Here is a 25,326-nt window from a genome sequence, read left to right as displayed (position 1 = left end):
TCACCATAGATAAACATGGCAAGACATACATCAAGTGTTCTCAAATCCTTAAAGACTCAATTCGATAAGATAACTTCAAAGGGAAAACTCAATCCATTACAAGAGAGTAGAGGGGGAGAAACATCATAAGATCCAACTATAATAGCAAAGCTCGTGATACATCAAGATCGTGCCATAGAGAGAACATGAGAGAGAGAGAGAGAGATCAAACACATAGCTACTGGTACATACCCTCAGCCCCGAGGGTGAACTACTCCCTCCTCGTCATGGATAGCGCTGGGATGATGAAGATGGCAACCGGTAATGGATTCCCCCTCTGACAGGGTGCCGGAACGGGCTTCCAAGAGGTTTTTGGTGGCTACATAGGCTTGCGGCGGCAGAACTCCCGATCTATCTTCTTATTCGATGGTTTTACGGTATGTGGACTTATATAGGCGAAAGAAGTCGGTCGGGGGAGCCTCTAGGGGACCACGAGAGGGTAGGGCGCGCCCAGGGGGGTGGGCGCGCCCCTCCTATCTCGTGGCTTCCTCGATGCTCCCCTGGCTTGCACTCCACGTTTCCTGGGTCACGTTCGTTCCAAAAATCACGCTGCCGAAGGTTTCATTCCGTTTGGACTCCGTTTGATATTCCTTTTCTTTGAAATACTGAAACAGGCAATAAAATAGCAATATGGGCTGGGCCTCCGGTTAATAGGTTAGTCCCAAAAGTAATATAAAAGTGTATAATAAAGCCCGTAATCATTCAAAACAGGTAATAAAATAGCATGAATGCTTCATAAATTATAGATACGTTGGAGACGTATCACTCCTCTTTGAAGGGATCTTCTTGTACTGACGGAGTGTGGAGATTCTCTAAGAACACATTGCTGGGGATAGGCTTCCGAGTGGAACCGATCTTCGCCAGATCATCCGCGGCTTGATTCTTGATTCGGGGTATGTGGTGGAGATCTAACCCCTCGAACTTCTTCTCTAGCTTTCTCACTGGATTGCAATAACCGGTTATTGCTGGACTCCTGACGTCCCATTCCTTCATTACTTGATTAACCACTAAGTCTGAGTCGCCGTAGACCATCAAGCGTCGGACGCCGAGTGAAATGGCCATACGCAACCCATACAATAATGCCTCATACTCAGCTTCATTGTTTGAAGAATCAAAGTGAATCTGGAGGACATAACTGAGTTTGTCTCCTCTCGTGGACACTAAAACCACTCCTGCACCAGAGCCATTCAACATCTTGGACCCATCAAAGAGCATAGTCCAATGTTCCAACTGAATCTGAGTCGGCTGCTGTTGTTCAATCCACTCTGCGAGGAAATCTGCTATTGCTTGAGACTTGATGGCTTTCTTTGCCTCAAACTTGATATCTAAAGGAAGGAGTTCAATCGCCCATTTTGCCACTCGACCAGTTGCATCTCTATTATTTAGAATTTTTGACAATGGAGCATCGCTGATGACTGAAACCGAGTGGTCTGAGAAGTAATGCGCAACTTTCTTCATGGTCGGGTAAATTCCATAAACAAGCTTCCGATAATGAGGATATCTCTGCTTGGATGGGGTCAGGACTTCTGAAATGTAATACACAGGGCGCTGAACTTTGAAGGCTTTGCCTTCTTCTTCCCGCTCGACTATGAGCACTGTGCTGAGAACCTGTCCAGTGGTTGCGATGTAAAGCAATAAAGGCTCCTTGCTGACTAGAGCGGCAAGCACCGGCTCGGTGGAAAGCAGGGCTTTGAGCTCTTCAAATGATGCTTCAGCTTCATCATTCCACTCGAACTTGTCAGACTTCTTCATCAGTCGGTAAAGAGGCAGTGCCTTTTTACCGAGGCGTGAGATGAATCGACTCAATGCAGCCAAACAACCAGTAAGCTTCTGAACATCGTGCATGCACATCAGGCACTTCATTCAGAGGATTGTGCCAATCTTCTCTGGGTTTGCGTCGATTCCCCGTTCGGAAACTAGGAAACCGAGCAACTTTCCATCGGGGACTCTGAATGTGCACTCTGATGGACTGAGCTTGATATCATATCTTCTTAAGTTGGCAAAGGTTTCAGCAAGGTCAGTCAGCAGGTCGGAACCTTTGTGTGACTTAACCGCTATGTCATCCATGTATGCTTCCACATTCTAACTAATTTGAGTGAGCAGACACTTCTGAATCATGCGCATGAATGTGGCACCATCATTCTTGAGACCAAAGGGCATAGTAACATAGCAAAAACACCCGAATGGGGTGATGAAAGCTGTCTTTATCTCGTCGGGCCCATACAGTCGGGTCTGATTGTACCCGGAATAAGCGTCCAAGAAGGACAATCGCTCACATCCCGCAGTTGAGTCGACTATCTGGTCGATGCGATGCAGAGGAAAATGATCTTTCGGGCAGGCCCGATTGATGTGCTTGAAATCAATACACATTCGAAGTGACTTATCTTTCTTGGGGACCATAACGACATTGGCGAGCCACTTGGAGTGGTATATCTCGCGGATGAACTCGGCAGCCAGAAGCCGAGCTACCTCCTCGTCAATCGCCTTTCTCTTCTCCATGGCGGGTCGACGGAGATGCTCTTTAACGGGTTTTGCCGTTGAGTCAACTCGCAAACAGTGCTCAGCCAGTCCCCTGGGTACACCTGGCATGTCAGATGGCTTCCATGCAAAGATGTCCTAGTTCTCACGGAGGAACTGGATGATCGCTTCTTCCTATTTGCTGTCGAGTGTTGTTGAGATATGGGTCAGAGCAGCATTGGGGTCGGTTAGGTGAATATGGACTGGCTTGGTCTCACCGGCCGACTGAAACACGGACTCCGAGGCAGGCCTCTTGGCCCGTAGCAAATCACTCGGATCTGCAGTTTTCTGATATTCTTGAAACTCTACTACTGCCATCTGCTCATCGGCGACCTTCGAACCGTTCTGGAGACAATCCTCTGCTCTCTGTCGGTTTCCAATGACCATGATTACGCCTTTGGGGCCAGGCATCTTCAACTTGAGGTACACATAGCACAGTCGAGCCATGAAACTAGCGTAAGCAGGTCTGCCTAGAATGGCATGATAGGCATTGTCAAAATCCACTACCTCAAACGTCAACTTTTCCTTGCGGTAATTTAGAGAATCACCGAAAACCACATCAAGAGTGATCTGACCGAGTGAATCAGCTTTCTTTCCCGGGATGATACCATGGAATCTCATGTTGCTCTCACTGGGTTTGGATATCGGAATGCCCATCCCCTGGAGGGCCTCAACATACATTATATTCAGACCACTGCCACCATCCATCAAAACCTTGGTCAGTCGGGTGCCCCCAATGACTAGGTCGACCACCAATGCTTGCCGCCCAGGGGTAGCAACGTGTGGCGGGTGGTCGGATTGATCGAATGTAATAGGAGTTTTTGACCACTTCAAATATCTTGGTGTCGCCGGAGCAACCATGTTCACCTCTCTGTTAATAACTTTCAGTCGACTTTTGCTCTCGAGATCAGCAAAAATCACCAAGGTGGCATTAACATTGGGGTAACCACCATCATCCTCTTTGTCTTCCTCCTTATCAGACTCCTTTTCCTTTTCACTAGGTTGGCTTTCTCGGATTCTCTGGATTAGGAGTCGACACTGTGGAGTGGTATGCTTGGGGAGAATCAGATTACCCTCCTCATCCTTTTTGGTGTGTATATGACACGGCAAATCCATCACATCATTTCCTGCTTGATCTTTTTAGGGGTCCAAGGCCCTTTAGACTTCCCCTTGAACTTTCCTTGGTTCAAAACTGTTGCTCAGCAAGGCCTGCTGCCTCAGCCTTTCACTTCTGCTTTTGACTGGAATTTCCTCCTCTGGTGTCCTGGGTGACTGGTCTGTTCTTGCCACTCCGGAGTCGGTCCTCTTCTTCGCCATTAGCGTACTTAGTGGCAATCTCCATCATCTGAGCCAGAGACATGTCTCCGGCCTGACCGAACTTCAGATTGAGCTCTCTGTAGTGAACGCCTTCTTTAAAGGCACAGACTACTTGGTGGTCTGATACATTCTCCACTGTGTGGTGCAGAGTGATCCATCTCTGGATATAATCTCTCAAGGTCTCATTCTGTTTTTGCATGCAATGCTGCAATTCTGACAAACCAGCAGGTCTCTTGCAGGTGCCCTCAAATGTTTTGGTAAACACTCGGGCCAACTCGCCCCAACTGAAAATGCTTCCAGGGGCCAACTGATTCAGCCAAGCTCTGGCAGAACCTTCAAGCATCAAAGGGAGGTGCTTCATGGCCACCTCATCGCTGCCGCCACCGATGTGCACAACCACTCGGTAGTCCTCTAACCAAGTGTCGGGCTTCGATTCTCCTGTGAACTTACTGACGCCAGTCGCCAATCTGAAGTTGTGAGGGATCTCGGCGGCTCGGATGGTCTTCCGAAACACTCGGGGCCGGAAACGTGGACCCTGCTTCCACCGGGCCTGTCTCTATCCAACCCCTCTATGCATGCTCTGTTCCAGTCGACCAAACCTTGGACAAGGACTGACCTTGCATCGAACCCAGGCTCTCTTGGGTCGACTGGAACTCTCTGGTCATTACCATACGGGCGCATGTCATCATACCACCGGGGCGCATACGACCCATCCCTCGAAAGGGGTGAAGGCACCCGCCGATTGTAGTCACGGGCGTACTCACGATCAAACTCTCCATGGGCTCTTCCCAGGTGCCGATCTTGGCGGTGATCACGATCTTCACGTTGCAAAGGCGACCTAGGACTGTGTGGCGACTAAACAATATCTACCCTTACCGACCTGTTGTGGATCCTGTTCCACGATTGAGAAATGGCGGAGTTCAGCTCTCCTGCTGCTCGGAGTAGCGTTTTGATCTGTTCCAAGCCCCTTCCAGCCTCTGAACGGGACGACTGAATAGACTCTACGATACGCGCATCGGCTGCAAGATTCTGGATCGGAGTGCGGAATACCTGAGGTTTAGGCAGAAACAACTGTCATGGACGTCGACTGGACTTGGGGATCAGTCGACGGGCACGCTCGTTGAGAGAATGTTGGAGATTCTCCAAACGAGTGTGCTCAACCAGCATGGCCAGGCGCACTGCCTCCAAGGCCCGAGCCTCGGCGGTTTCCCCTATGATGGGGGTCTGGAGGGCCTCCATGTTGCGGCGGTGCAGCTCTTCCCTCTGCTGTGAGTTGAGAGGATGGGGCTCATACTCCTCGTGGCCGAATGACGGGCCATCGCCGCCACCGTTGCCGCCGCTGCGGCGGAACCCAGGTGGGCTATGACTGGAGTCGACCATAAGAACTTCTGCTGCGGGGTCACAGCTCCCGCTCTCGGAAAATGTGTGTGCAAGGCCAGTCGACAGGTCGACTGGACCGCAGTGAAATTCTTCGGGCTCGATTGCCGCGACTTGGGGGGTGGCCGTCTGACGAGCCACCGCATGCTTCACCCACCGCTGGAGTCGCGACCGACCAGATCGCTTGTGGCGGCATCCAGCGGAGTGAGAAGGCGACGCGAGGACCGACCAATACGGGGTCGACGACTGTCGAAGGAGGAGGACGCAGGCACTCACGCAGAAGTGCGACGATCCGTGGATCGGGAGAGCCTCGACGTCGAGGGGGCTTCCTGGAGCCAGGCGGAGTCGTCGGCGATGAAAGTGAGCGTGCCGAGTCGGAACTCACGGCCCATGACCAAACCGCCGCTGGAAACCATGTTGATGAAGATTGGAGAAAACGCAACCTCGCCGGAAGTTGCTAAGATGCTTGTGCATCAACTGTCATGGTACTAAGTCTGACAATAAGAATAGGGGGTATGTATGAGGAGGCGAGGCCCTAGCTACGGCGAGGTTGTACACACGAGTTTGTGAGTTCAGGCCCCTCTCGGAGGAGGTAAAAGCCCTACGTCTCGGTGCCCTGAGGCGGTCGACTGGAATATGGGTGTGTGTTACAAGGGGTGCGAACCCTTGTCCCAGAGGAGGGGGTGGCTTATATAGAGTGCGCCAGGACTCCAGCCATCCTCCATTACAAGGGTTCAATGTACATTAAGATAGGGAGTTACTGGTAACGCTAGCTATAAAGTGTTATCAATGATCATTAAGACTATGAAGTGAACGCCTGACCGTTGTCATCCCGAGTGACCCTAGGTCTTCTGTACTCCGAGTGGTTTCCTGTATGGTCAAATGACTCCATCCAGGTTGAGTGAAATTGGGGGTATCCGAGTGAGGTGACTGGTCGAGTGGATTGCACTCGGTGGCTTCAGTTGATACTTCTTGTTGTGCTTTCAATGTCTTTGCTTCTAGGATAGTGACCTTGGGTGGGGCGTATAGGTCAGGCCTATGACCCTACCCTAGGTCCATGGCATCGTCAGTCATCTCTTCACTTCCTAAGACGACAATCTCATTTGTGATGAGAGCAAGCCTAGAGTACATTTCAGCAACACCTTCACCATCCTTCACTTTGAACTTGTCAAGTTGACTTTGAAGCACATCCAACTTGGATTCCTTGATGGAGTCGATACCTTCATGCATATCAATCAAACTATCCCAAATTTCCTTTGCATTCTCAAGACGGCTGATTTTGTTGAATTCTTCGGGGCACAATCCGTTGAAGAGGATATTGCAAGCTTGAACATTGTATTGCAACATCTTCAATTCCGCGGTAGCTTCACGATTTGGTTCTCTCCCATCGAAGAATTAATCTTGCAAACCAATACACACAATAGCCCAAACGGCGGGGTTATGTCCAAGAATATGCATTTTCATCTTATGTTTTCAACTAGCAAAATTAGTACCATCAAAGTAAGGACCTCTACGGTGGTAATTTCCCTCGCTAGACGCCATACTCTCCTAGGTTGTGAAACCAAGGCTATGATCACCAAAGCTATGGAAATCAAGGCAAATGGAGACCAAAGATATGATACCACTTGTAGGATCGAAAGTATGTCTAGAGGGGGGGGGGCTGATTAGACTACTTCACCAAATAAAAACTTAACCTTTTCCCAGTTTTAGTTCTTAACAGATTTTAGCAACTTAGCACAAGTCAAGCAATCTCAACACAATTCAAGCAAGCATGCAAAGAGTATATGAGCAATGGAAAGTAAAGCACGCAATTTGCAAGAAATTAAATGGGAGGAGTTTTAAGGGAGCAAACGCAATGTTGACACGTAGATTTTTGGCGTGGTTCCAATAGGTGGTGCTATCGTACATCCATGTTGATGGAGACTTCAACCCACGAAGGGTAACGATTGCGTGAGTCCACGGAGGGCTCCACCCATGAAGGGTCCATGAAGAAGCAACCTTGTCTATCCCACCATGGCCATCGCCCATGAAGGACTTGCCTCACCCGGGTAGATCTTCATGAAGTAGGCGATCTCCTTGCCCTTACAAACTCCTTGGTTCAACTCCACAATCTTGACGGAGGCTCCCAAGTGACACCTAACCAATCTAGAAGACACCACTTTTCAAAAGGTAATAGATGGCGTGTTGATGATGAACTCCTTGCTCATGTGCTTCAAATGATAGTCTCCCCAACACTCAACTCTCTCTCGCAGATTTGGCTATGGTGGGAAGATGATTTGAGTGGAAATCAGCTTGGGGAAGGCTAGAGATCAAGATTCTTGTGGTTGGATTGGAATATCTTGGTCTCAACACATGAGTAGGTGGTTCTCTCAGAAAATGAATGCTGGAAGTGTAGTCACGTTCTGATGGCTCTCTCCACGAATGAAGAGTGGGTGGAGGGGTATATATAGCCTCCACACAAAATCTAACCGTTACACACAGATTCCCAAACTCGGTAAGACCGAATGGTGAAACTCGGTCAGACCGATTCAGGTCAAAATATGAACATTAGGCTTTTTGGTGGGACCGACACAGTCATCTCGATGGGACCGATATGCTAGGGTTAGGGCATAACGTAACCTCGGTGTGACCAATCGCATATACTCGGTGGGATCGATTTCAGCAAAAGGCACATAGAGAGTTGGTCAGACAAACTCAATGGGACCAATTCGCTCACTTCGGTGGGACCGAAGTGTTACGAAGAGGAAACAATGAATTTGCATTGCAGACTCGGTGGGACCGATTCGCTAATTTCAGTGGGATCGAAATGTTACAAAAAGGAAACAGTGAGTTTGTAATCCCATCTCGGTGAGAACGAGATCCCTATCGGTGAGACCGAAGTGACTAGGGTTTGTGGTAGTGGCTACGTCAAATGGAACTCGGTGGCGCCGGGTAGATCAAATCGGGGGGCTGAATTTGACTTTTAGGTTTAGGACATATGTGGAAATGAGAAAGTGGTTGAGGGTTTTTGGAGCATATCACTAAGCATTTTGAGCAAGTAAGCCATTAAGCAACACCTCATCCCCTTTTAATAGTATTGGCTTTCCTAATGACTCAATGTGATCTTGGATCACTTAAATGAAAAAGATAGAGTCTTGAGCTTGTTGCCAATAAGTGTCCTTAACATTTTGAGGGGTCCACATCTCTAGTCCATGCCATGCCAATCATTGCAACTTTTTGAAATGATCATCTTGAAAGAGCATTAGTTCAATGAACTATATATTGTTAAGAATTACCAAAACTACCCAGGAATTAGTTGCACTTTCAGTACGTAACATTGATATTGATGGTGGTTATGAGATAACCTCCGAGTAGAGTAAGTTGGTCCATGAGACCTTAAACATCGACCCCTCTCCTGCATGCTAGTACTAGTATCATCATGTTCATATCATGAATTATGTGCATGCAATGCCCATGTTGTTCTAGTAGTATCATGCTCATCATGGATGATTAATTTGTAAATGCCATGCTATTGTTTGTCTTGATTGCTTTTGGTTGTTGTGAGCTCGCGAGTACATTCAAAGTACTCACTTGGCGTGTCATGCCAGTTTGCAGGTCATGCCGTGTTTGATTGCTTGTCGAGGATCCCGAGTTTGTGACCTAGGATATGTGTTCCAACCAGAGTCCCTGCGGAGTGGAGTTCATCACGGTCATCGCTATTCCGCCGCTAGAAGATATTCTGCTGCTACGAGTTGTTCCGCTGCTAGCATAGAGTTACCTTAGCAGGCGTAGTGTCGCCGTGCCGATGTAACCCGTTGTTTTATCAGAACCTTTGTATCCGATTTATTTGTAATAAGAGTTGATTTGTTCTATGCCAAACAGTGTTGTATTTCAGAAGACTTGATCTCTGGACTGAAATACGGGGTGTTTCGATTTCTCTGAGCCAGGGTGCCACAAACGTCTTGTTTTAGCGTGTATAATCTAAGCATCAATTTATACAAATTGAATAGTACATAAAAATAGGATAACATCGCGTCGCCGTCCGCCAGTGCCACCATGCGCGCGTGCAATCTGGCGATGGTCGATCTAGCGGCTTGCGACCTTTGGGAAGGATCTTGCGACCTTTGGGAAGGATCTCGCAAGGAAGGCGCCGGTTCGTCTCCTGCTGTAGATCGATGTGTTTTTCTCTTGGCGAAGGAGACGATGGATGCATGCTTACGCTGCAGCGTGAAGCGATTTGGGCCTATGGGCCATCTCGTGATTGTGAGGGACAATAGGGAGGTGTGCTAGCCTCTGTTTTGGGGTTGAATGGTTCATCAAGCACACGATTTTATTCTGACAGGTTTCTTTTTCCTTATACATACTCATATATGGCGGATATTGTCTTTGGAGGCCTAGCTCCATGGAGCTCGGTTTTGAAAATTTTGAATTTTGTCGAATTTCATATATTCTATATTTCAAAAAATTCTGAAAAAAACATACATATACATGAAGGCATAACACACATGTGTGTAAATTTTCAGGATAAAATAAGTTGAAATAAGGGCTGTGCAAAAAAGGCAAATTTGGGTTTTTTTAACACATGCTACTATTCATCTTCCCAGACCATGAATTTGTCTTTTTTGTACAGGTCACATTTCAACGTTTTTCATTCTGAAATTTTACACACATAGACATAACATACTTGTTTACTTGCACAATTTTTTCAGATTCTTTTGAAACCGAAAAGTTTGAATTCTGATTTGTTTTAAAAAAGGCCTCCATGGCTCCGGGAGCCAAACGTCCGCTCTCTATATATACACCATATATACCTACTTTATTGGCAAAAATAATGGGTATTCAACTAAATCCCCATGAATTGAAGTGGGCCCGCCCTTGGCTCGCGCCATCTCCCTGCTCGCATGTGTTCGGCGCCACGCTCCCCTCCCCTGCATCGCCCGAGCCTGACTAAATGAAAACAACTAATTCGTCATTCCTGTCGGGTCTAACGATAGGTGCTTTAAACTCCGTGCTATGTAGGCCAAACAGTAAACACGAGATAAGAAACGGGCCAATTTTGCATCACACAGGGTCTGATTGAACCAAATGCACCCCAGTTTTGGCTCGTGGCACCAATTTTCGTTTTACTTTCTCATGCAAGAGAATCAGCAAGTTTTCGGTTTCGCCGGGCAATTAAAGGCACTATTTTTATGGCTGCATTCACATCTTCTTTTGGGAGTTATAAATCTTTAAATCTCGCTATAATAAACTTGTATTCAGAGAGAGAGAGAGAGAGAGCGGTCATCATGCCCAAATGGACGCACCATCGAATTGGTTGACTCGCTGATAACCTGCGAAACCCGTCGACTGTTGACCCCACTCTCGACCGTTGGCTGCGAGGGGCACGCCGCACGCCTATGCCCCGACCGTTGCAGCCTCCTCCCTCCCTCCCCGACGTTTCAAACCCGCGGCCCCGCATCCGGTGCCCATCTCCGATCCGACGGCCTCCCCCTTCCCCAGCTCCCCTCCCCTCCTCCCCAGCCCCAGTCCCCGCTACTGTTTCGACTTTACAAGACACTGACCACCAACGCCTCTCTCTCTCTCTCTCTCTCCCCAGATCAAGAGCCAAGAATTCGGTCAAATTTCGAGATCTTGCTCCGATTTCGGCCCGTTAGTGCATCTCTCTTGCCGGGATTTTGTGAGATTTCCAGCGAGCCGTGCCAGTGGGGGAGCTGCTGGGGTCGTCCATGCTCAGGTCGAGCTTCTGACCAGATCTTATCCGAGGAAGATGCCGGTCTCCACGCGCTCGCAGGCCAGCGCCATCAAGGGCGGCGACCCGGGCGCGCGCCAGTGGAGCTCGTCGGCGGCGCGGGTGCCAATATCGGCCCCGGGCCGCGACGCCGCGGGGCGCCGGGCGTCGCTCCTCCCCAACACGCACCACGGGCTCAAGGAGAAGATGCGCGCGCTCAACCTCTTCTACGAGCAGCACAAGCAGATGCTCGCCTCCTCCCAGGGCGGCGCCGCCATGCGCCGCAGCCGCACCATCCCGCACGCCAACGTCGGGGAGGACAGGGACGAGAACGCTCAGGAGGAGGAGGAGGAGGAGGGGGAGGGGGCCAAGCGTCACCACGACGCCTTTGCTCCGCTCCGCGAGGCGGCGGTCCTCAGGGAGAACATGGGGCCTCCGGAGGCGAGGGCCCCTTCCAAGAACGACAAGGTCGTCGTCTTCTCGCGGCCGCCGGAGCCCAAGGAGAAGGAGAACGTGGCCCTCGCCGCCAACGTCATGTCCTGCCCCGTCAAGAAGGCGGCGCCGGCTCTCCCCGCACTGCAGGCCAGGAAGCTCTCACTCGGAGGAGGCATCGGCGGCAAGATCAAGGCTATAGGGGAGATGGGGGCTGCCAATGCCGACGCAACAGGGAGCAGGATCATGGTGTTCGTCAGGCTGCGGCCGATGTCCAGGAAGGAGAAGGAGGCCGGGTCCAAGACCTGCGTCAAGATCGTCAACAAGAAGGACGTGTACCTCACGGAGTTGGCCTCAGAGAACGACTACCTCCGCCTGAAGCGCGTGCGAGGTCGCCATTTCTGCTTCGACGCTTCCTTCCCCGACTCCACGGCGCAGGCCGAAGTCTATAGCACCTCGTAAGAATCGCACTACCATATCATGGTTTCAATCAATTTCTTTACAATGCACATCTTTCAAACAATTATTTCATTAGTTGGTTATTTTAGAAATAATTGCAGTTGTTTGTGCTCTTGAATTTGGAAGTGATAAATCTGCGGATGAAGCTGCATACATCTTTTATGACTAGATTCGGTAGTAGGAGACACATTTTCATGATAGTTGAGAAATTGGTTATAGAAGTGGCAGTATTTGTGAAATGTTGGGCGAGAGTAATGGTAGGTCTAGGATATTGATTACAGGAGTGAGCTAATTTCTTGAATATTAGGACAAATCAATGGTATAGTATGTACTTGCAATGTATTGCTCAATTGCACTTCTGCACTTCCCTGGCATTTAACATGAGTCCAATCCTCCATTCTTATATTGCAGGACAGCAGATCTTGTGGAAGGTGTTTTGCAAGGGAGGAATGGGACCGTGTTTTGCTATGGAGCAACAGGGGCTGGGAAGACCTATACAATGCTCGGGACCATGGATAACCCTGGCGTAATGGTGCTCGCAATCAAGGATTTGTTCTTGAAGGTGAGGCAGAGGAGCTATGATGGCAGCCACTCGATTCAGCTGTCGTACCTCGAGGTCTACAATGAGACAGTGAGGGACTTGCTATCTCCTGGTAGACCCCTCCTTCTGAGAGAAGACAAGCAGCAGGTATTCTAGCCTATAACCATCTTTCAACCAATGAAGCAAGCTTTTGTTGAGAAACTTTACTTTACTCTTGGTGATATCAAATTAGTAGTCCTCCTAGTAGAGTAAAATTAATCAGTTCGAACAGAACGAAAAAGTATATTATGTTGCCAAATGATCCATTCTGTATGTTCTGTACACATTTTGCAGTATATGCACAATTTATACCCCTTCTTATTATGAGTATTCTAACAGAAAAGTGTATTGTGCATTCCAGGGAACTGTTGCTGCTGGTCTTACACAATATAGAGCATACTCTACAGATGAAGTAATAAGCTCTTCCTTAGTTACTACTCCCTCCGTCCCATAATATAAGAGCGTTTTTGACACTAGCATGGTGTAAAAAACACTCTTATATTATGGGATGGAGGGAGTATTGCTTTGCAGTTGGCAATGAAAATGATAATAACATTCTTGCCATTGTTCATACAGGTTATGAAATTACTTCAGCAAGGCAACCAGAATAGAACAACTGAACCAACTCGAGTTAATGAGACCTCATCGCGCTCCCATGCAATACTACAGGTGAATGTCTATCATGCACTTTCACTACTACTGAAAAACACGGTCCCGCAAACTGCATAAATATAAACTATTGCAAATTTTGCAGGTTGTCGTGGAATATAGATACATGGATGGAACTAGTGTCGTAACACGAGTTGGAAAGCTTTCACTCATTGATCTTGCTGGATCAGAGAGGGCTATAGCAACTGACCAACGCTCACAGAGGTCGCTGGAAGGAGCGAACATAAACCGGTCTCTCCTCGCACTCAGCAGTTGCATCAATGCTCTTGTGGAGGGGAAGAGGCATGTGCCATATCGCAATTCCAAGCTGACCCAGCTCCTCAAGGATTCACTTGGGGGATCCTGCAACACTGTCATGATTGCAAACATAAGCCCTTCGAATCTTTCCTTTGGTGAGACACAGAACACTCTTCATTGGGCTGATCGTGCCAAGGAGATAAAAACAAAGGTCTGAAAATATGATTTTATGAACATTAATCTTGTAACATTCTACCGAACAGAACTCATGACAAAATGAATAATCTTGTGATTTTTCAGCCATTGACCGCTGGGAATGAGGAAGTTTTCAAGGCACCAGATTCTGATACTGATCAGGCCAAGCTAGTACTGGAGCTTCAGAAGGAGAACAGTGAGCTGAGGCAGCAGGTGGTGAAGCAGCAACAGAAGCTGCTGACTGTTCAGGCTCAGTCACTTGCTCCCAACGGCTCCCCACAACAATGTGCTCCCCCCTCACCTCACATTACCACCACGCCATGCTCAACACAAAGAAAGGTGAAGCGGTCTATTTTAGACGGGAGCTGTTTCAGCACACCAAATTCTAAGAGGCCAGCAGACAATACAATGGTCCGGGACCTGCAGAGGAAAGTGAAGACCCTGGTGTCCGAGATGGAGAAGATGAAGAAGGAACACTTTCTACAGCTCAAGCAGAGGGACGAGTTCATCCGTGGTTTGATCAACAGGAAGAACTCAAATGACCCTGAACCAGCAACAGCTGAGAGAAGAGTGATCACAAGGGCAAGCCTACGTAAGGCCGAGAAAGATGCAGGTGAGCTGAAGAGCCCAAGCCACCGGTTCACGTCACCTATGCCTACGGCTAAGAAGCGTACCTTCTGGGACTTTGGAGGAGAAAGCCCTTCAGTTCTTGCTGGAAATGGGCGGAAGACTCGGAGCCATGTAGCTGCTGAAACTCCAACCAGGGCCCCTTCAATGCTACTTCAGGTATAGTCCTTCAGCTCACATCACTCCCAAGAGTTTACCAGTTCTATATGGGCAGCATATAAATTACGTTTCTGTTGCTGCCGGGGCCTCACCCTGCATTACGCTTTGTTTCAGCCGGGATTCACACGCCAAAGAGCCTAGCAGCACTGGACCCTCAGGAGACGAATGAATGCGGAGGATAGACATGTTCATATCTTACTATTTTTTTGTCAGCTATGCTAATTGGAGTTTACCATATCCATGTATTCTGTTGATTGAATTCAGTTTGCCTGGGCTAACTGAACCAGCATAGAGTTTTATTAGCTTCTATGTCCATTTAAATTATTGAAAGTGTACAATATTTGGTCAGGGGAGAGAACATTTATATTTGGCAACTGGAGCAGCTGTTACACATTTTCCGTCTAAATGTTGCTCTATTTTGGCAAAACAAAATGACAAGTTTGTTCAAGGCATATAAAGTTCGTATGCAATCTGAATCAAAATGAATGATGCCCTGCAAGAAGAAGAAACAGAACCAGGTCCATATGCATCTGAGTATAAACTTGTACAAATGAACCACAATAAATAACATCCTAGTTTTCTAGGAACATAATTATCATCGACAATCAAGCAAGCTAAATCTTCATCTAATTCATTGAAGTTACATATCAGTTTGTTGAGGACAGACTTCGCCTCCTCTTCAGCCACATTCTCTTGGTTGGTGCAAGATCCTGCCGCATGGTCTCCATCGGAAATTCTTCCCTCTGCAACGGTGATTTGCTACTGCTTTCTCCTTGCACATACAACGGTTTCATAAATGCTTGATAAGATGATGCAACTTCTACTGGCAATTTGTCTTGAGCTTCCTTGGCAATATCCTCTGAAGGTCCAGCCTCTTCTGCTGACTTGGATCTTCTCTCCAGTTCCATTTCTTCAAAGCTACTACCACTGCTGCAGCTCCCACTGCCTCTGGAGTAGCTACTGCTTGTTCTATCCTCCGAAGTAGAGCTCTCGCTGAGCGTATTAAAGACCGTAATGCTTTCTCTATGTGCGCCATGAAATGAGTGACTCTTGTGCTTTCCATTGTAAAGAGGCAATATGGAAGAGCCTTGTCTCAAGCCCAGGACATCCCTGCCAAGACTGTATGATGTGTACAGCTTCCTCTCAACACCATCCTTGGCTTTCACCATTTCACCCAATTGCTCTAAAGTTTCGTTTGAAGAGGCGTCTTCAACCGCCTTCTGCTCTAACTCGGAGATAATCTTGCCTAAGACTCTCCTCTTGCTGTGAAGAGAACGCTGCGTTTCAGAAGGTAGATGTCAGACTCAGACCATAGTTCAGTGGAGAAGTCACCCTAAACTATGTTTCTAGTACACATACCCTCTTTTTCAGGAACTTTTGCAAGCCATTGTTTTGAAGTTTTTTCTTCCTCCAGAAGATGCAGCAAAACCGCACAATTACCGCTTGTACCACAATGACAATGAGTTGGAAAAAGAACAACAGAAGGACATGGTTGTGGTCACCTGATGGATATACATTACTTAGTCGGTAATTATGCATTTCTAACTAAACAACAGCAACAAAAGAAGAAAAATGTCACAACTTGAATGTCACCTGGATCACCATGAACAAACTTTGGTTTTGCTTTTCTACAAGTCCAAGCAATCTTTTGCCCTTGCAGAACAAAGAGGTGAAGTACTCGGTAAGACAATACAACTTTAGGATGGAAAATCAACTAGATACATGCGAAAAGAAAGCATACTTCTCGTGTAGCATTGCACGGTGTTGCCGATTCCTGTGATAAGAAATTTCAGGAGCTCAAAGCTTTGCAAATTAGTTGATATCAGGTACTCCCTCCATCCCAAAATAAGTATTAAATCAGCGACACTTATTTTGGGGTGGAGGGAGTATAACTTTACCAATTACCCTTATATTGTTTCTCTCTTCAGTTAACTTGAAGCATAATAATTGCTTAATCGAGGATTCAAGAGCTAAACAAGACTTACTTGCAGAAGATAGAGCAGTGAGAAGAATGGTCTCATCTAGTGTAAAGTAGTCCAGGTCACTACTGGACAACAAATTCGATAATTCTCCTGGTAAGGAAATGAATACCACATAAAAAAAATTAGCTTTACGCCACCATTTTGGAGGAACAAGAATGACACATTCATCCAAAGAACGAAACAAACCAGGATACTTTTCGGTCCAGTAGACCGTTCCAGTTGCTGGAGCCAACAAAGTAAACAAGATGCTTGATGGCTTCATCGCCGATACATAGGTGTAATCACCGATAGTTTGACTTGATTTTGCCTCCATTATGGTCTGGCTGATGTAGACCGAAAACCCTGAGCAGTCCAGGACTGGAGTTGAATGGATCACTGAGTTAGGTGTCATTCTTTGAAGAAACTTTCTGATATCACCATCAGGAGAAACTGAATACAAGATCCCATCTAACGAGCCAATTGATATCCAACCTGTTACAACAGTTGAACAAAGTAGCATGAAGGGTGATATATGATACTACAAATTATGATGCAAATAGATGTTGGTATACGAATACGAATGTTGAAGAGAATGCAGTTAAACAAAACAATTAAAGTCCCATGAGAATTAAACAGCTCCAGATGTGAATGAATTAGCGAAGGAACAAACATGTTTCAAAATCCAGATGGATGATTTACCATTGGAATCCACAGCTGGCAAGATTTTGTCATTACTAAGTGGACCAACACTCAGCTGCCATGAAATGTTTCCTGACAGTACATCAAGCCCCATCACAGTTGACTTTCTGGGAAGGACAATGTATAGGCGGCCATTATTTCCCGGTGCAATTGTCACGACTTTGTCGATTGAGCTCAAGTCTTGGACCCATCTATACTGATGGCTATGAATGTACATAGAATAGAGCTGGCCTTGGGTATTTGATATCTGCTCAGTCATATGAAATTAAAATGGCAGGGTGAAAAAGATGAGAAGTTAAAGAAAAACAGTACCCAGTGAAATAAGGGCTTACATAAAGAGTACCCTCGCATTGATCAACAATTGGAGATGAATTGAAATAGCAGCCTGAGATGCTGTTGCCCTTGCAGCCTAGACGGTAACCGAAGCGATCGACCACAGGCCCGGCACTCCACTGTAGCTTCCCGTCACGCAATGAGAAAGAGAAAAGGCCACGGTTCCTAATGGTGATGAAAAGAGATGCATAGCTGCTGCTGGTGGATAGGCCAATGATCTCCTCAGACCTCCCTGGTGGTGAACCGTGACTGAAAAACACTTGTGATGTTGGGGCACTGGTGTGTAAGTTTTGTGGAGTTACTTTTATGACCTTATCTTCTGCCACCAAGTATATCTACACACACAATCGACACACATTATTCTCTGCCACGAAGTACAAGCATGAAAGCGTGTTCACAATGAAGCAGCAATGCGATTTGGATTTACCTTGTCCCTCTCGGCAACCAAACTGATATCTTGTTTGCACTTGTATCCAAGGGGAATGATCCACGCGAAGGATCCGTTTGGCTCGAAAGCGAGTAGGTGCTTCCCGGAGCAAGCGACGAGGCGGCCGCCGTGGCCGATGAGAGGGGCCGAGAGGGCACGGCCAACACCCGCCGGTATATGGGCTGCAAGCAACCGCAAAACCCATCAAGTCAAGTCAGGAGGCGCAACCGTGCGTGCGTGCGTGCGTGAGTGGGCAAGGAAACTGCAGACTGTATGTATGTGTAGAAACCAAAGCAAGGGGATTGTTCGTACGGTTTTCAGCGGCGCTTGCATTGAGCCTCTGAAGCGCCAGCGACGACGACGACGAGCGCGCGGCGCCGACGAGAGAACACAGGAGCAGGCATAGGCGCGGCAACAACCTCATCGCCATGGCTGCGCGGTTGCAGAGAGGAAGAGTTTTTGGAGTAAGTGGAAGGACGGAGTGGTTACATTACACCCTGGCGGCGGTTCCTCCAGCGGCAGCAACTCGCCCTCGGAATCGGAAGGAAACTGACAAATGCAGGAATTTCTCGCAATCGTCGTGGGCTCGCTGCATCTCAGCGTGTAACGTGCCTACTAGACTGAATTGCAAAAAAAAAAAAAACATCACATTTGAAGCTCAAGCATCAATTTGCCACCACATTTCTAGCGCGTCCCAAGAATCCACCATTTTTGTTGTAAATTTTTCTCAATAAAATCAAATGACCGTTTTGCCGCAACTAAACCGACTTCTGACATGGCAGGTCCACCGGTCAGGTGCCACGTCGGACTAACCGAACGACAACTGGGTTGACGGCCGTTAGGCCACGCGCATACAAAACAGAGCCCACCACTCGCCACCGCTCACACTCCACTCCACTCCACTCGCTCACTCTCCAAGCTACTCTGCTCTGTCCCCTGTTTTCGCCGCCGGAGCTCTTCGCCGCCGTAGAAGATGCCGTCGTGGAAGGATGGAGAGGAGAGCAGCGAGGAGGAGGAGCTGGTCGACATGGAGCTGGAGCAGCACTGGGTAAGAGATCTGCTTTGCACCTATGGTTAGGGTTGGGGTTCAAGTGTTCTTCAATTTGAGACCATGTTTGGAGCAGTTGCTCTTTGTTCTGCGGTTCATTAGTGTGCTACAATGCAGGCGAACCCTGGGACCACTAAGATGCATCCTTCTGTGGTAGAGCTGCAGATGCAAGCATCAAATGTAGACTGCACTTGGCCCCATGCATGAAATATGTTGCATTTGAAGGAAAGGACACGGGGAGGAGGTTCTACGGATGTGTTATTCCTCATGTCAATGTTATCCAACTAGGGTTTGTGTTGGTGGTAGTTAGTGGTTGCAATTTCTGCCAGTAAATTCAGTTAATGAAACACGATTTGGACTGTCTGCACATGCAAGCATCAATTTCTGTCAGTAAATTCAGTTAATGAAACATGATTTGAACTATGGTAGAGCTGCAGATGCAAGCATCAATTTCTGTCAGTAAATTCAGGGAATTGAACTATTCAATTTATTTGGACTGTGGTGCTGAATGAACTAATGTAGTTTGTTGTAGGTTCAGTTAACATGTTTTTAAGAGTGATTTTGCAATGCTAGTATGCTTTTAACAACTATTCAAGGATGAATTAATGGTAGTATTGCTACTGTCATATCAGCTTAGCTTGAACTTCAAGTTTCCTGAATCTCTACTATATCTGCAAGTCTGACTGAATCACTGAATATCTCATGTATTTTCCTTTTTAAGTTGGCATATTTATTTTCTAATACTTGATGCATGATGGTATTGACTGTGGAGTTGCTCAGTGGGTTGATGCCCCATGGCGATGTTTGGTGAAGATATGGGAGATGTTACATGAGGAGAACCATGGCAGAGTGATGGACCATGAGAAGTATAAGAAAGAGTTGGCCAAGGTGAACAAGCAGTTGGATACACTTGGGGATCAGTACAATCAGCTGTTTGAGGATGTCACCAAGATGTTTGATTGGGCAGATCAGAACAACAGGGTCATGAGTGATGAAGAGTTCAAGCAGAAGCAGATGGATGTGGAAAAGGACATGGAGAAGCTAGCTATCAGCAAGGAGAAGGAGAGTGCTACCTTTGGCAAGATGAACGAGATGGAGAACCTGGTTGAGGAGCACAAGGAGCTGAAGTGCATTCTTAGATCTCAGGGAGAGATCATTAGGAACACCAGGAAGGAGAGGGAGGGACTGACTGATAGAGGAGAAGAAGAAGCTGGAGTTTCTGGTGGGTGATCTTATGAAAGCTGGTCATGCCAACAAGGACAAGCTTTTCAAGACCAAGTCAATCCTTGATGAGTGAACAATGATGTCCATCACCTCAGTTTGCAGTTATGTTAAGCTAATATGTGGCCTTGGAACAATATAGTTGGCCTTGGGGTTGTATATTTTGGGAATCCCCTAGTTATGTAATGGCTGTAATGATTATCTGCAAAACTACCTCCAGTTAAGTTATGTAATGTCTGTAATGACTAGCTGCAAAACTACCCCAGTTATGTAATGTTGTTAGCTTTCTATATTAAGAGCTATGCTATTATGAATCTGCTTATTTGGACTAAATGCTCAAGACCAACTGGGCATGGCCAAATTGTTTTAGAACTAAATGACCAGTCCAAATTGGGAAAATGCTTACAATAGGTAAAATGTTGATCAAGAAAATGACAAAGAAAAAATATGCATAGTGCACTCACCACCTAAACCTAGCACTTAAACCACTCATTTAGGCTTTAGGGTGGCTCGAGCTTGACAAAGCCACGTAAACCACTCATTTAGGCTTTAGGGTGGCTCGGGGTCGACGAAGCCACACAAACCACTCATTTAGGATTTAGGGTGGCTCGGGCTCGACAAAGCTACCCAAACCACTCATTTAGGTTTCAGGGTGGCTCGGGCTCGACAAAACCACCTAAACCTATCATTTAGTCTTTAGGGTGGCTCGGGCTCGACAAAACCACCCAAACCACCATTTAGTCTTTAGGGTGGCTCGGGCTCGACAAATCAAGTTCTAAACCTATCATTTATGGTTTAGGATGACCAGTCCAAAATGACCAGCAAATGCCAAAATGTTTTAGAACAAAATGAGCATGAAACAAGTAAATTGTTGATCGCAGAAACATGTTCTCAACCATAATAGTTCTCAGCCATACAAGTTCTCAAGCTTAGCATACTAACACAAACAACTTCTCAAGCTAAATACTAATTACACATACCAGTTCTCAGGCATAGTTTCTGAAATTTAGAAATACTTAAGGCAGGTTGTTCAAAAGACAATAGCCAATTTGTGCATTGACCTAGTTGCCACTGGCATAAAAGTAACCCCTCATTCTGGTGCTCTGGAACCTCTTCCTTTTGGACCCTACTATTGCTCCCTCTGTTTTAGTTGCAGCCCTAGGTGCCATGTATGGCCTTCCACCTCTCCTGCTGGGTGCATTGCTTGAACTTGAAGCTCTTGTGGCAGACTGGGAAGGAGTAGTAGAAGCATCACTTGTGATGTTTGCCCTTCTAGAAGCAGCAGTTGTTCTTCTTGGCCTTGTAGAAGCAGCAGGCTGGGCAGGACCAGTAGAAGCACCAGTTGTTCTTCTTCCCCTGGTAGATGCAACAGGCTAGGCATGACCATTAGAAGTTGCTCTTCTTCCCCTAGTAGTTGCAGCAGGTGGTGAAGTGGTTGCAGGCTGGGTAGGAGCAGTAGAACTTCCCCCAACTTCATGGTAGTGAGTTCTGGTTGTCTAAGAGAGCACACATCATAGCCCAACAATTAGGATGAAGCCATCAAATGATTAAAACAATGAAAACTTTAGAGGCTAGTTCTTTGTGCCAGTTTCATGGTAATGTTAAGTTGAAAACAGTGAAAACAATGTGCATATTCCATACCTTGTGCTTGTCCTTTCTTGTCTGAAGATGAGGCTTCAGGGCTGAGGGTAGTAGGTGTACCTATGTTTCTGCATTTTGCAGTTGTTGCAGGTAATAGTTGCCATCCTTGATGTATCCTTATTTGTTGGGACCTCAAATTGCCCCTTACTCCTAGTTGTTTGCTTCTTGCCATTCTTCTCTTTGAACGCTGGTGAATCTGTCTGCAGTTGGTGTCCTAGGCCAACAGTCAGGCCCTGGTACAGGGTAGATGATGTGCTTGTATGTTTCCTTATACAATGGCTTTTTGGAGAACTCATGCACATAGTATTCTGGCTGTCCCTTCACTCTTGTAATGGCAGAAATTGCATGGTTACATGGCCAACCACATATGTCCCATTTCTTGTAGTCACAGGTCCACTTATCAAGGTTCACAAAGTAGGTAGACTCCCCACTAGTAACTTGCCAAATACCAGGATCTGCCATGTATGCAGTGCAATGCCTAGAGTACTTCATTGACTCCTCCAACTTCTCCATATAAGTGGGTGTTATCTCCCACCTACTCTTCTCTGTCTTCTCTCTAACTGCTTGGTATTTAACCATCAACTTAGTTCTGAATCCATCCACACAGCTCCTCATTGGCTTGTTCCTCACATCTAGTATCATCTTGTTAAATACTTCACTAAGATTGTTGACTACTAGGTCTGTCTTGCATGTGTCATCCATAGCATGCTTGCCCAAGTCTCTTTAGGGATATTACGAAGCCACTTCCAAGCACCTTCATCCTCCCTCTTCAGTTCATTCATTGCAACCTCAAAACCATTCTTGGTGTATGAATATGCAGCATTGTCCATATGCTTCTTCAACTCCTCACTCATGAAGACATCTGACTAGAAATTTGCATAGACATGTTTAAGACAATATTTTTTGAGGTGAGTGTGGGAACACAGCTTGAATTGCATTCAACAAGCCCTGTTTAAGTCATAATAGAGATTATTATTGGTATAAATTGCTCCTTCCATGTGAAAGGATCGATATGGTTTACTAGAGGGGCACTACAAAAAAAGACACATCCGAGACATTTTGGGCCGAACGAAAAAATTTCTGTCATACTTATGACACTTCTATGATGATAATTGTGACAAAACCCGTATCATCATAGATGTGGTGGGCTCCTACTTCTATGACAAAAATCATGATAGAAAATGGGCTTTTCGTCCTGGGCAGGCCGGAGACGCAGCTGCATGACATTCTTTGGATCGTGCATGAAGGAAAAAACCGTGGTAGAAGCAAGGGCGAGGAAAATATCGGGGAGTTCCCGGTTACGGCGGGTGGTCGGGGGCCGAGCGATGCGTGTTTCTCTCATACACGTACACGCATGGGTGCGAGGCGTTGGGCTCTAACTGAACCCGAGCGAGGCGTTCGCCTAACTGAACCCAATCGATTGCATTGCAGGCTACGCATTATTGAACCCGAGCGATCGATCAATGGCTGTTAAGTGAACCCAATCGAGCGATTCCTTCCCTACTGCTGCTAATTGAAGCCGATCGATGCTGCCTCTGGATGAACAGTGAGTGTTGTTGGGGGGGTGGATGAACAGTTCCCGGTAGGGGGTTGGCTGAACAGGACCCCGTGGTGTTGACGTTGGATGAACAGGACCCCGATCGATCGAGCCGGTTAGGCGCGGATGAACAGGACCCGGTGGTGGGCTGGATGAACAGGACCCTGTGAAGGGAAGGTTGAACAGTAGCCGGTGGAGGGCTAGTTGAACAATAGCCGGTGGAGGGCTGGATGAACAGTACCCGTGGAGGGGTGGTTGAACAGTAGCCGGTGGAGAGGGCTGGTTGAACAGTAGCCGGTGGAGGAGCGCGCGGTGGAGGCTGGATGAACAGGAGCCCGTGGATGAATAGTCACAGGTGGAGGCTGCAGGAGGTCGACAATGGATGAACAGTAGCCCGTGGAGGCTGGAGGAGATCAACGGTGGAGATGAACAGTATCTGGTGGAGTCCCGTTTTGCGATACGCCACACCCCTCCCAATGAACAGGACCCCCGTTTCGACAGTAGCGCTCCAACACAAGTCTGTTTCCTCTGTTTTGCGGTATGCCACACCCCTTCCGATCAACAAGACCCCGTTTCGACCGTAGGAGGTCCAACAGAAGTCCGTTTCCTCTGTTTTGCGGTACGCCAGACCCATCCCAATGAACATGATCCCGTTTCGACCGTGGCTGGTCGAACACAAGGCCGTTTCTTCTGTTCTGCAGTATGCCAGGCCTTGTTTCCATCAGTTATTCCGTCCAAGCCCTCCCGGTGAACACGACGACGCATTCTGTTCCAACCCAGCCCGTTAGCTTCCCATGAACACAACGACGACGCAGTTTCTTTGTTTTGACCCAGCCACGAGCCCTGGCCGTATGTATGCGTGAGTAGGCTTCGAGACCCCGTCCGTATGTATGTACGTGACCGTATTTACTTTCTTGCACCCTGGCCGTTGTACGCACGTGTACATGCTACATGCACGCCTCTACTACGACACGTGCGCGCCTCTACATCGACCAGTATATACGTACACATTCGTGACCAGAATGACAACGCCACGTACGCTTCGACCAGGTGGATCCCGACTGTCAGGCACTTCCTTGCGTGCGAAGATGTAGCTGGTGGGTCCCAACAGTTAGGGGGCGAATCATTTTTTTGCCCGTAATATGGACGCACTTCCTTGCGTGTGAACATGTAGTTGGTGTGTCCCAGCAGTCAGGGGGAAACATTTTTTTCGCGAAATATAGTGGCCCGTCCGGTGGTTCCCCACTGTCAGGTGGAGGAATCATTATTTTTCGCGTAATAAGGAGGCACTTCCTTGCTGCGGCCGTGGACCCGGCTATCAACCTCTCCATGTACAGTACTCTTCTGATGGAAGTCGTTCCTTGATCATGTTGACCACGCCGCACCGAGAGCGCCAGGGCGGTAGATGATGGAGAGGCCTAGGAAGGGGACGACGCGGAGCCGGGGAAGACGCGACAGTGGATGCCCACGTGGAGAGGAGTACGAGGGTTCACTGGTTCGGCTTCGGTGTGTAGTTGCCGTCGCCGCAGGGCCTGGCTAGCGGTGGGAGTAGTAGGGGGCGGTGAGGCCTCAACGGCAGCATAGCCAGCCACTAGAGGCAGGAGCAGGTGGTCTCGCCGGCGCTAGTTTGGGCGGCTGGTGCAAGAAGAGCAACGATTGAAGAAGCAACATGACCGTTCGATTCAAATCCAACGGTCACTGCTGCTAGAATCGTTTGTTGACTAAGTTGACAAGTACAACATACGCCGTCAACTTAGTAGGCCCACAGGTCAGCCTCCCAACCGGTGCGCCCCAGATGTCAGTGGGAGGAATCAATTTTTTCACATAATAAGGAGGCAGTTGATTGCGTGCGGCCAGGCCAGCGGAGGGAGTAGGGTGGGTCGGTGAAGCCTGCGCGGCATCACAGCAAGCCACAAGAGGAGGGACCAGGCAGTCCCGCTGGCGCTAGTTTAGGCGGCTAGAGGAGGAAAATCAGAGATTGAAGAAGCACGTCGTCCGTTGGATGGACATCCAACAGTCACTGCTGCTAGAATCGTGTGTTGACTGACAAAGCCTTGCGTAAACAAGTCAGCCTCGAAATCTGTGGTGTGTACAACCCATTTGCTATTATTTTTATAATTTTTACTCATTTTCTAATTCATATG

At 47.6% G+C, this 25,326-nt stretch overlaps 2 protein-coding genes across 2 annotated transcripts; one reads left to right on the top strand and one right to left on the bottom strand.

Moving 5' to 3' along the window:
* Nucleotides 1-10,702: 10,702 nt before the first annotated feature.
* Nucleotides 10,703-14,708, top strand: LOC119276224 (kinesin-like protein KIN-8A). The gene is made up of 7 exons (XM_037557245.1): nt 10,703-11,847; nt 12,260-12,536; nt 12,790-12,840; nt 13,005-13,097; nt 13,183-13,545; nt 13,635-14,315; nt 14,430-14,708. The coding sequence occupies exons 1-7, from the start codon at nt 10,997-10,999 to the stop codon at nt 14,454-14,456; spliced, it is 2,343 nt and encodes a 780-aa protein (XP_037413142.1). The 5' UTR covers nt 10,703-10,996; the 3' UTR covers nt 14,457-14,708.
* Nucleotides 14,709-14,839: 131 nt separating this feature from the next.
* LOC119279557 (protein GAMETE EXPRESSED 3-like) lies at nt 14,840-18,165 on the bottom strand. Its single transcript, XM_037560760.1, has 10 exons — nt 18,048-18,165; nt 17,736-17,917; nt 17,308-17,643; nt 16,976-17,222; nt 16,484-16,768; nt 16,301-16,387; nt 16,057-16,089; nt 15,909-15,968; nt 15,675-15,817; nt 14,840-15,592 (listed from the first exon to the last, which is right to left on the bottom strand). The coding sequence occupies exons 1-10, from the start codon at nt 18,163-18,165 to the stop codon at nt 14,963-14,965; spliced, it is 2,121 nt and encodes a 706-aa protein (XP_037416657.1). The 3' UTR covers nt 14,840-14,962.
* Nucleotides 18,166-25,326: the final 7,161 nt, after the last annotated feature.

The sequence above is a fragment of the Triticum dicoccoides genome, chromosome 3B, assembly GCF_002162155.2.
Source record: "Triticum dicoccoides isolate Atlit2015 ecotype Zavitan chromosome 3B, WEW_v2.0, whole genome shotgun sequence".
In the NCBI taxonomy this organism is placed as follows: Eukaryota; Viridiplantae; Streptophyta; class Magnoliopsida; order Poales; family Poaceae; genus Triticum; species Triticum dicoccoides.
Note: the sequence above shows the minus strand (reverse complement) of the source record. Positions and strands in the feature narration are given on the sequence as shown.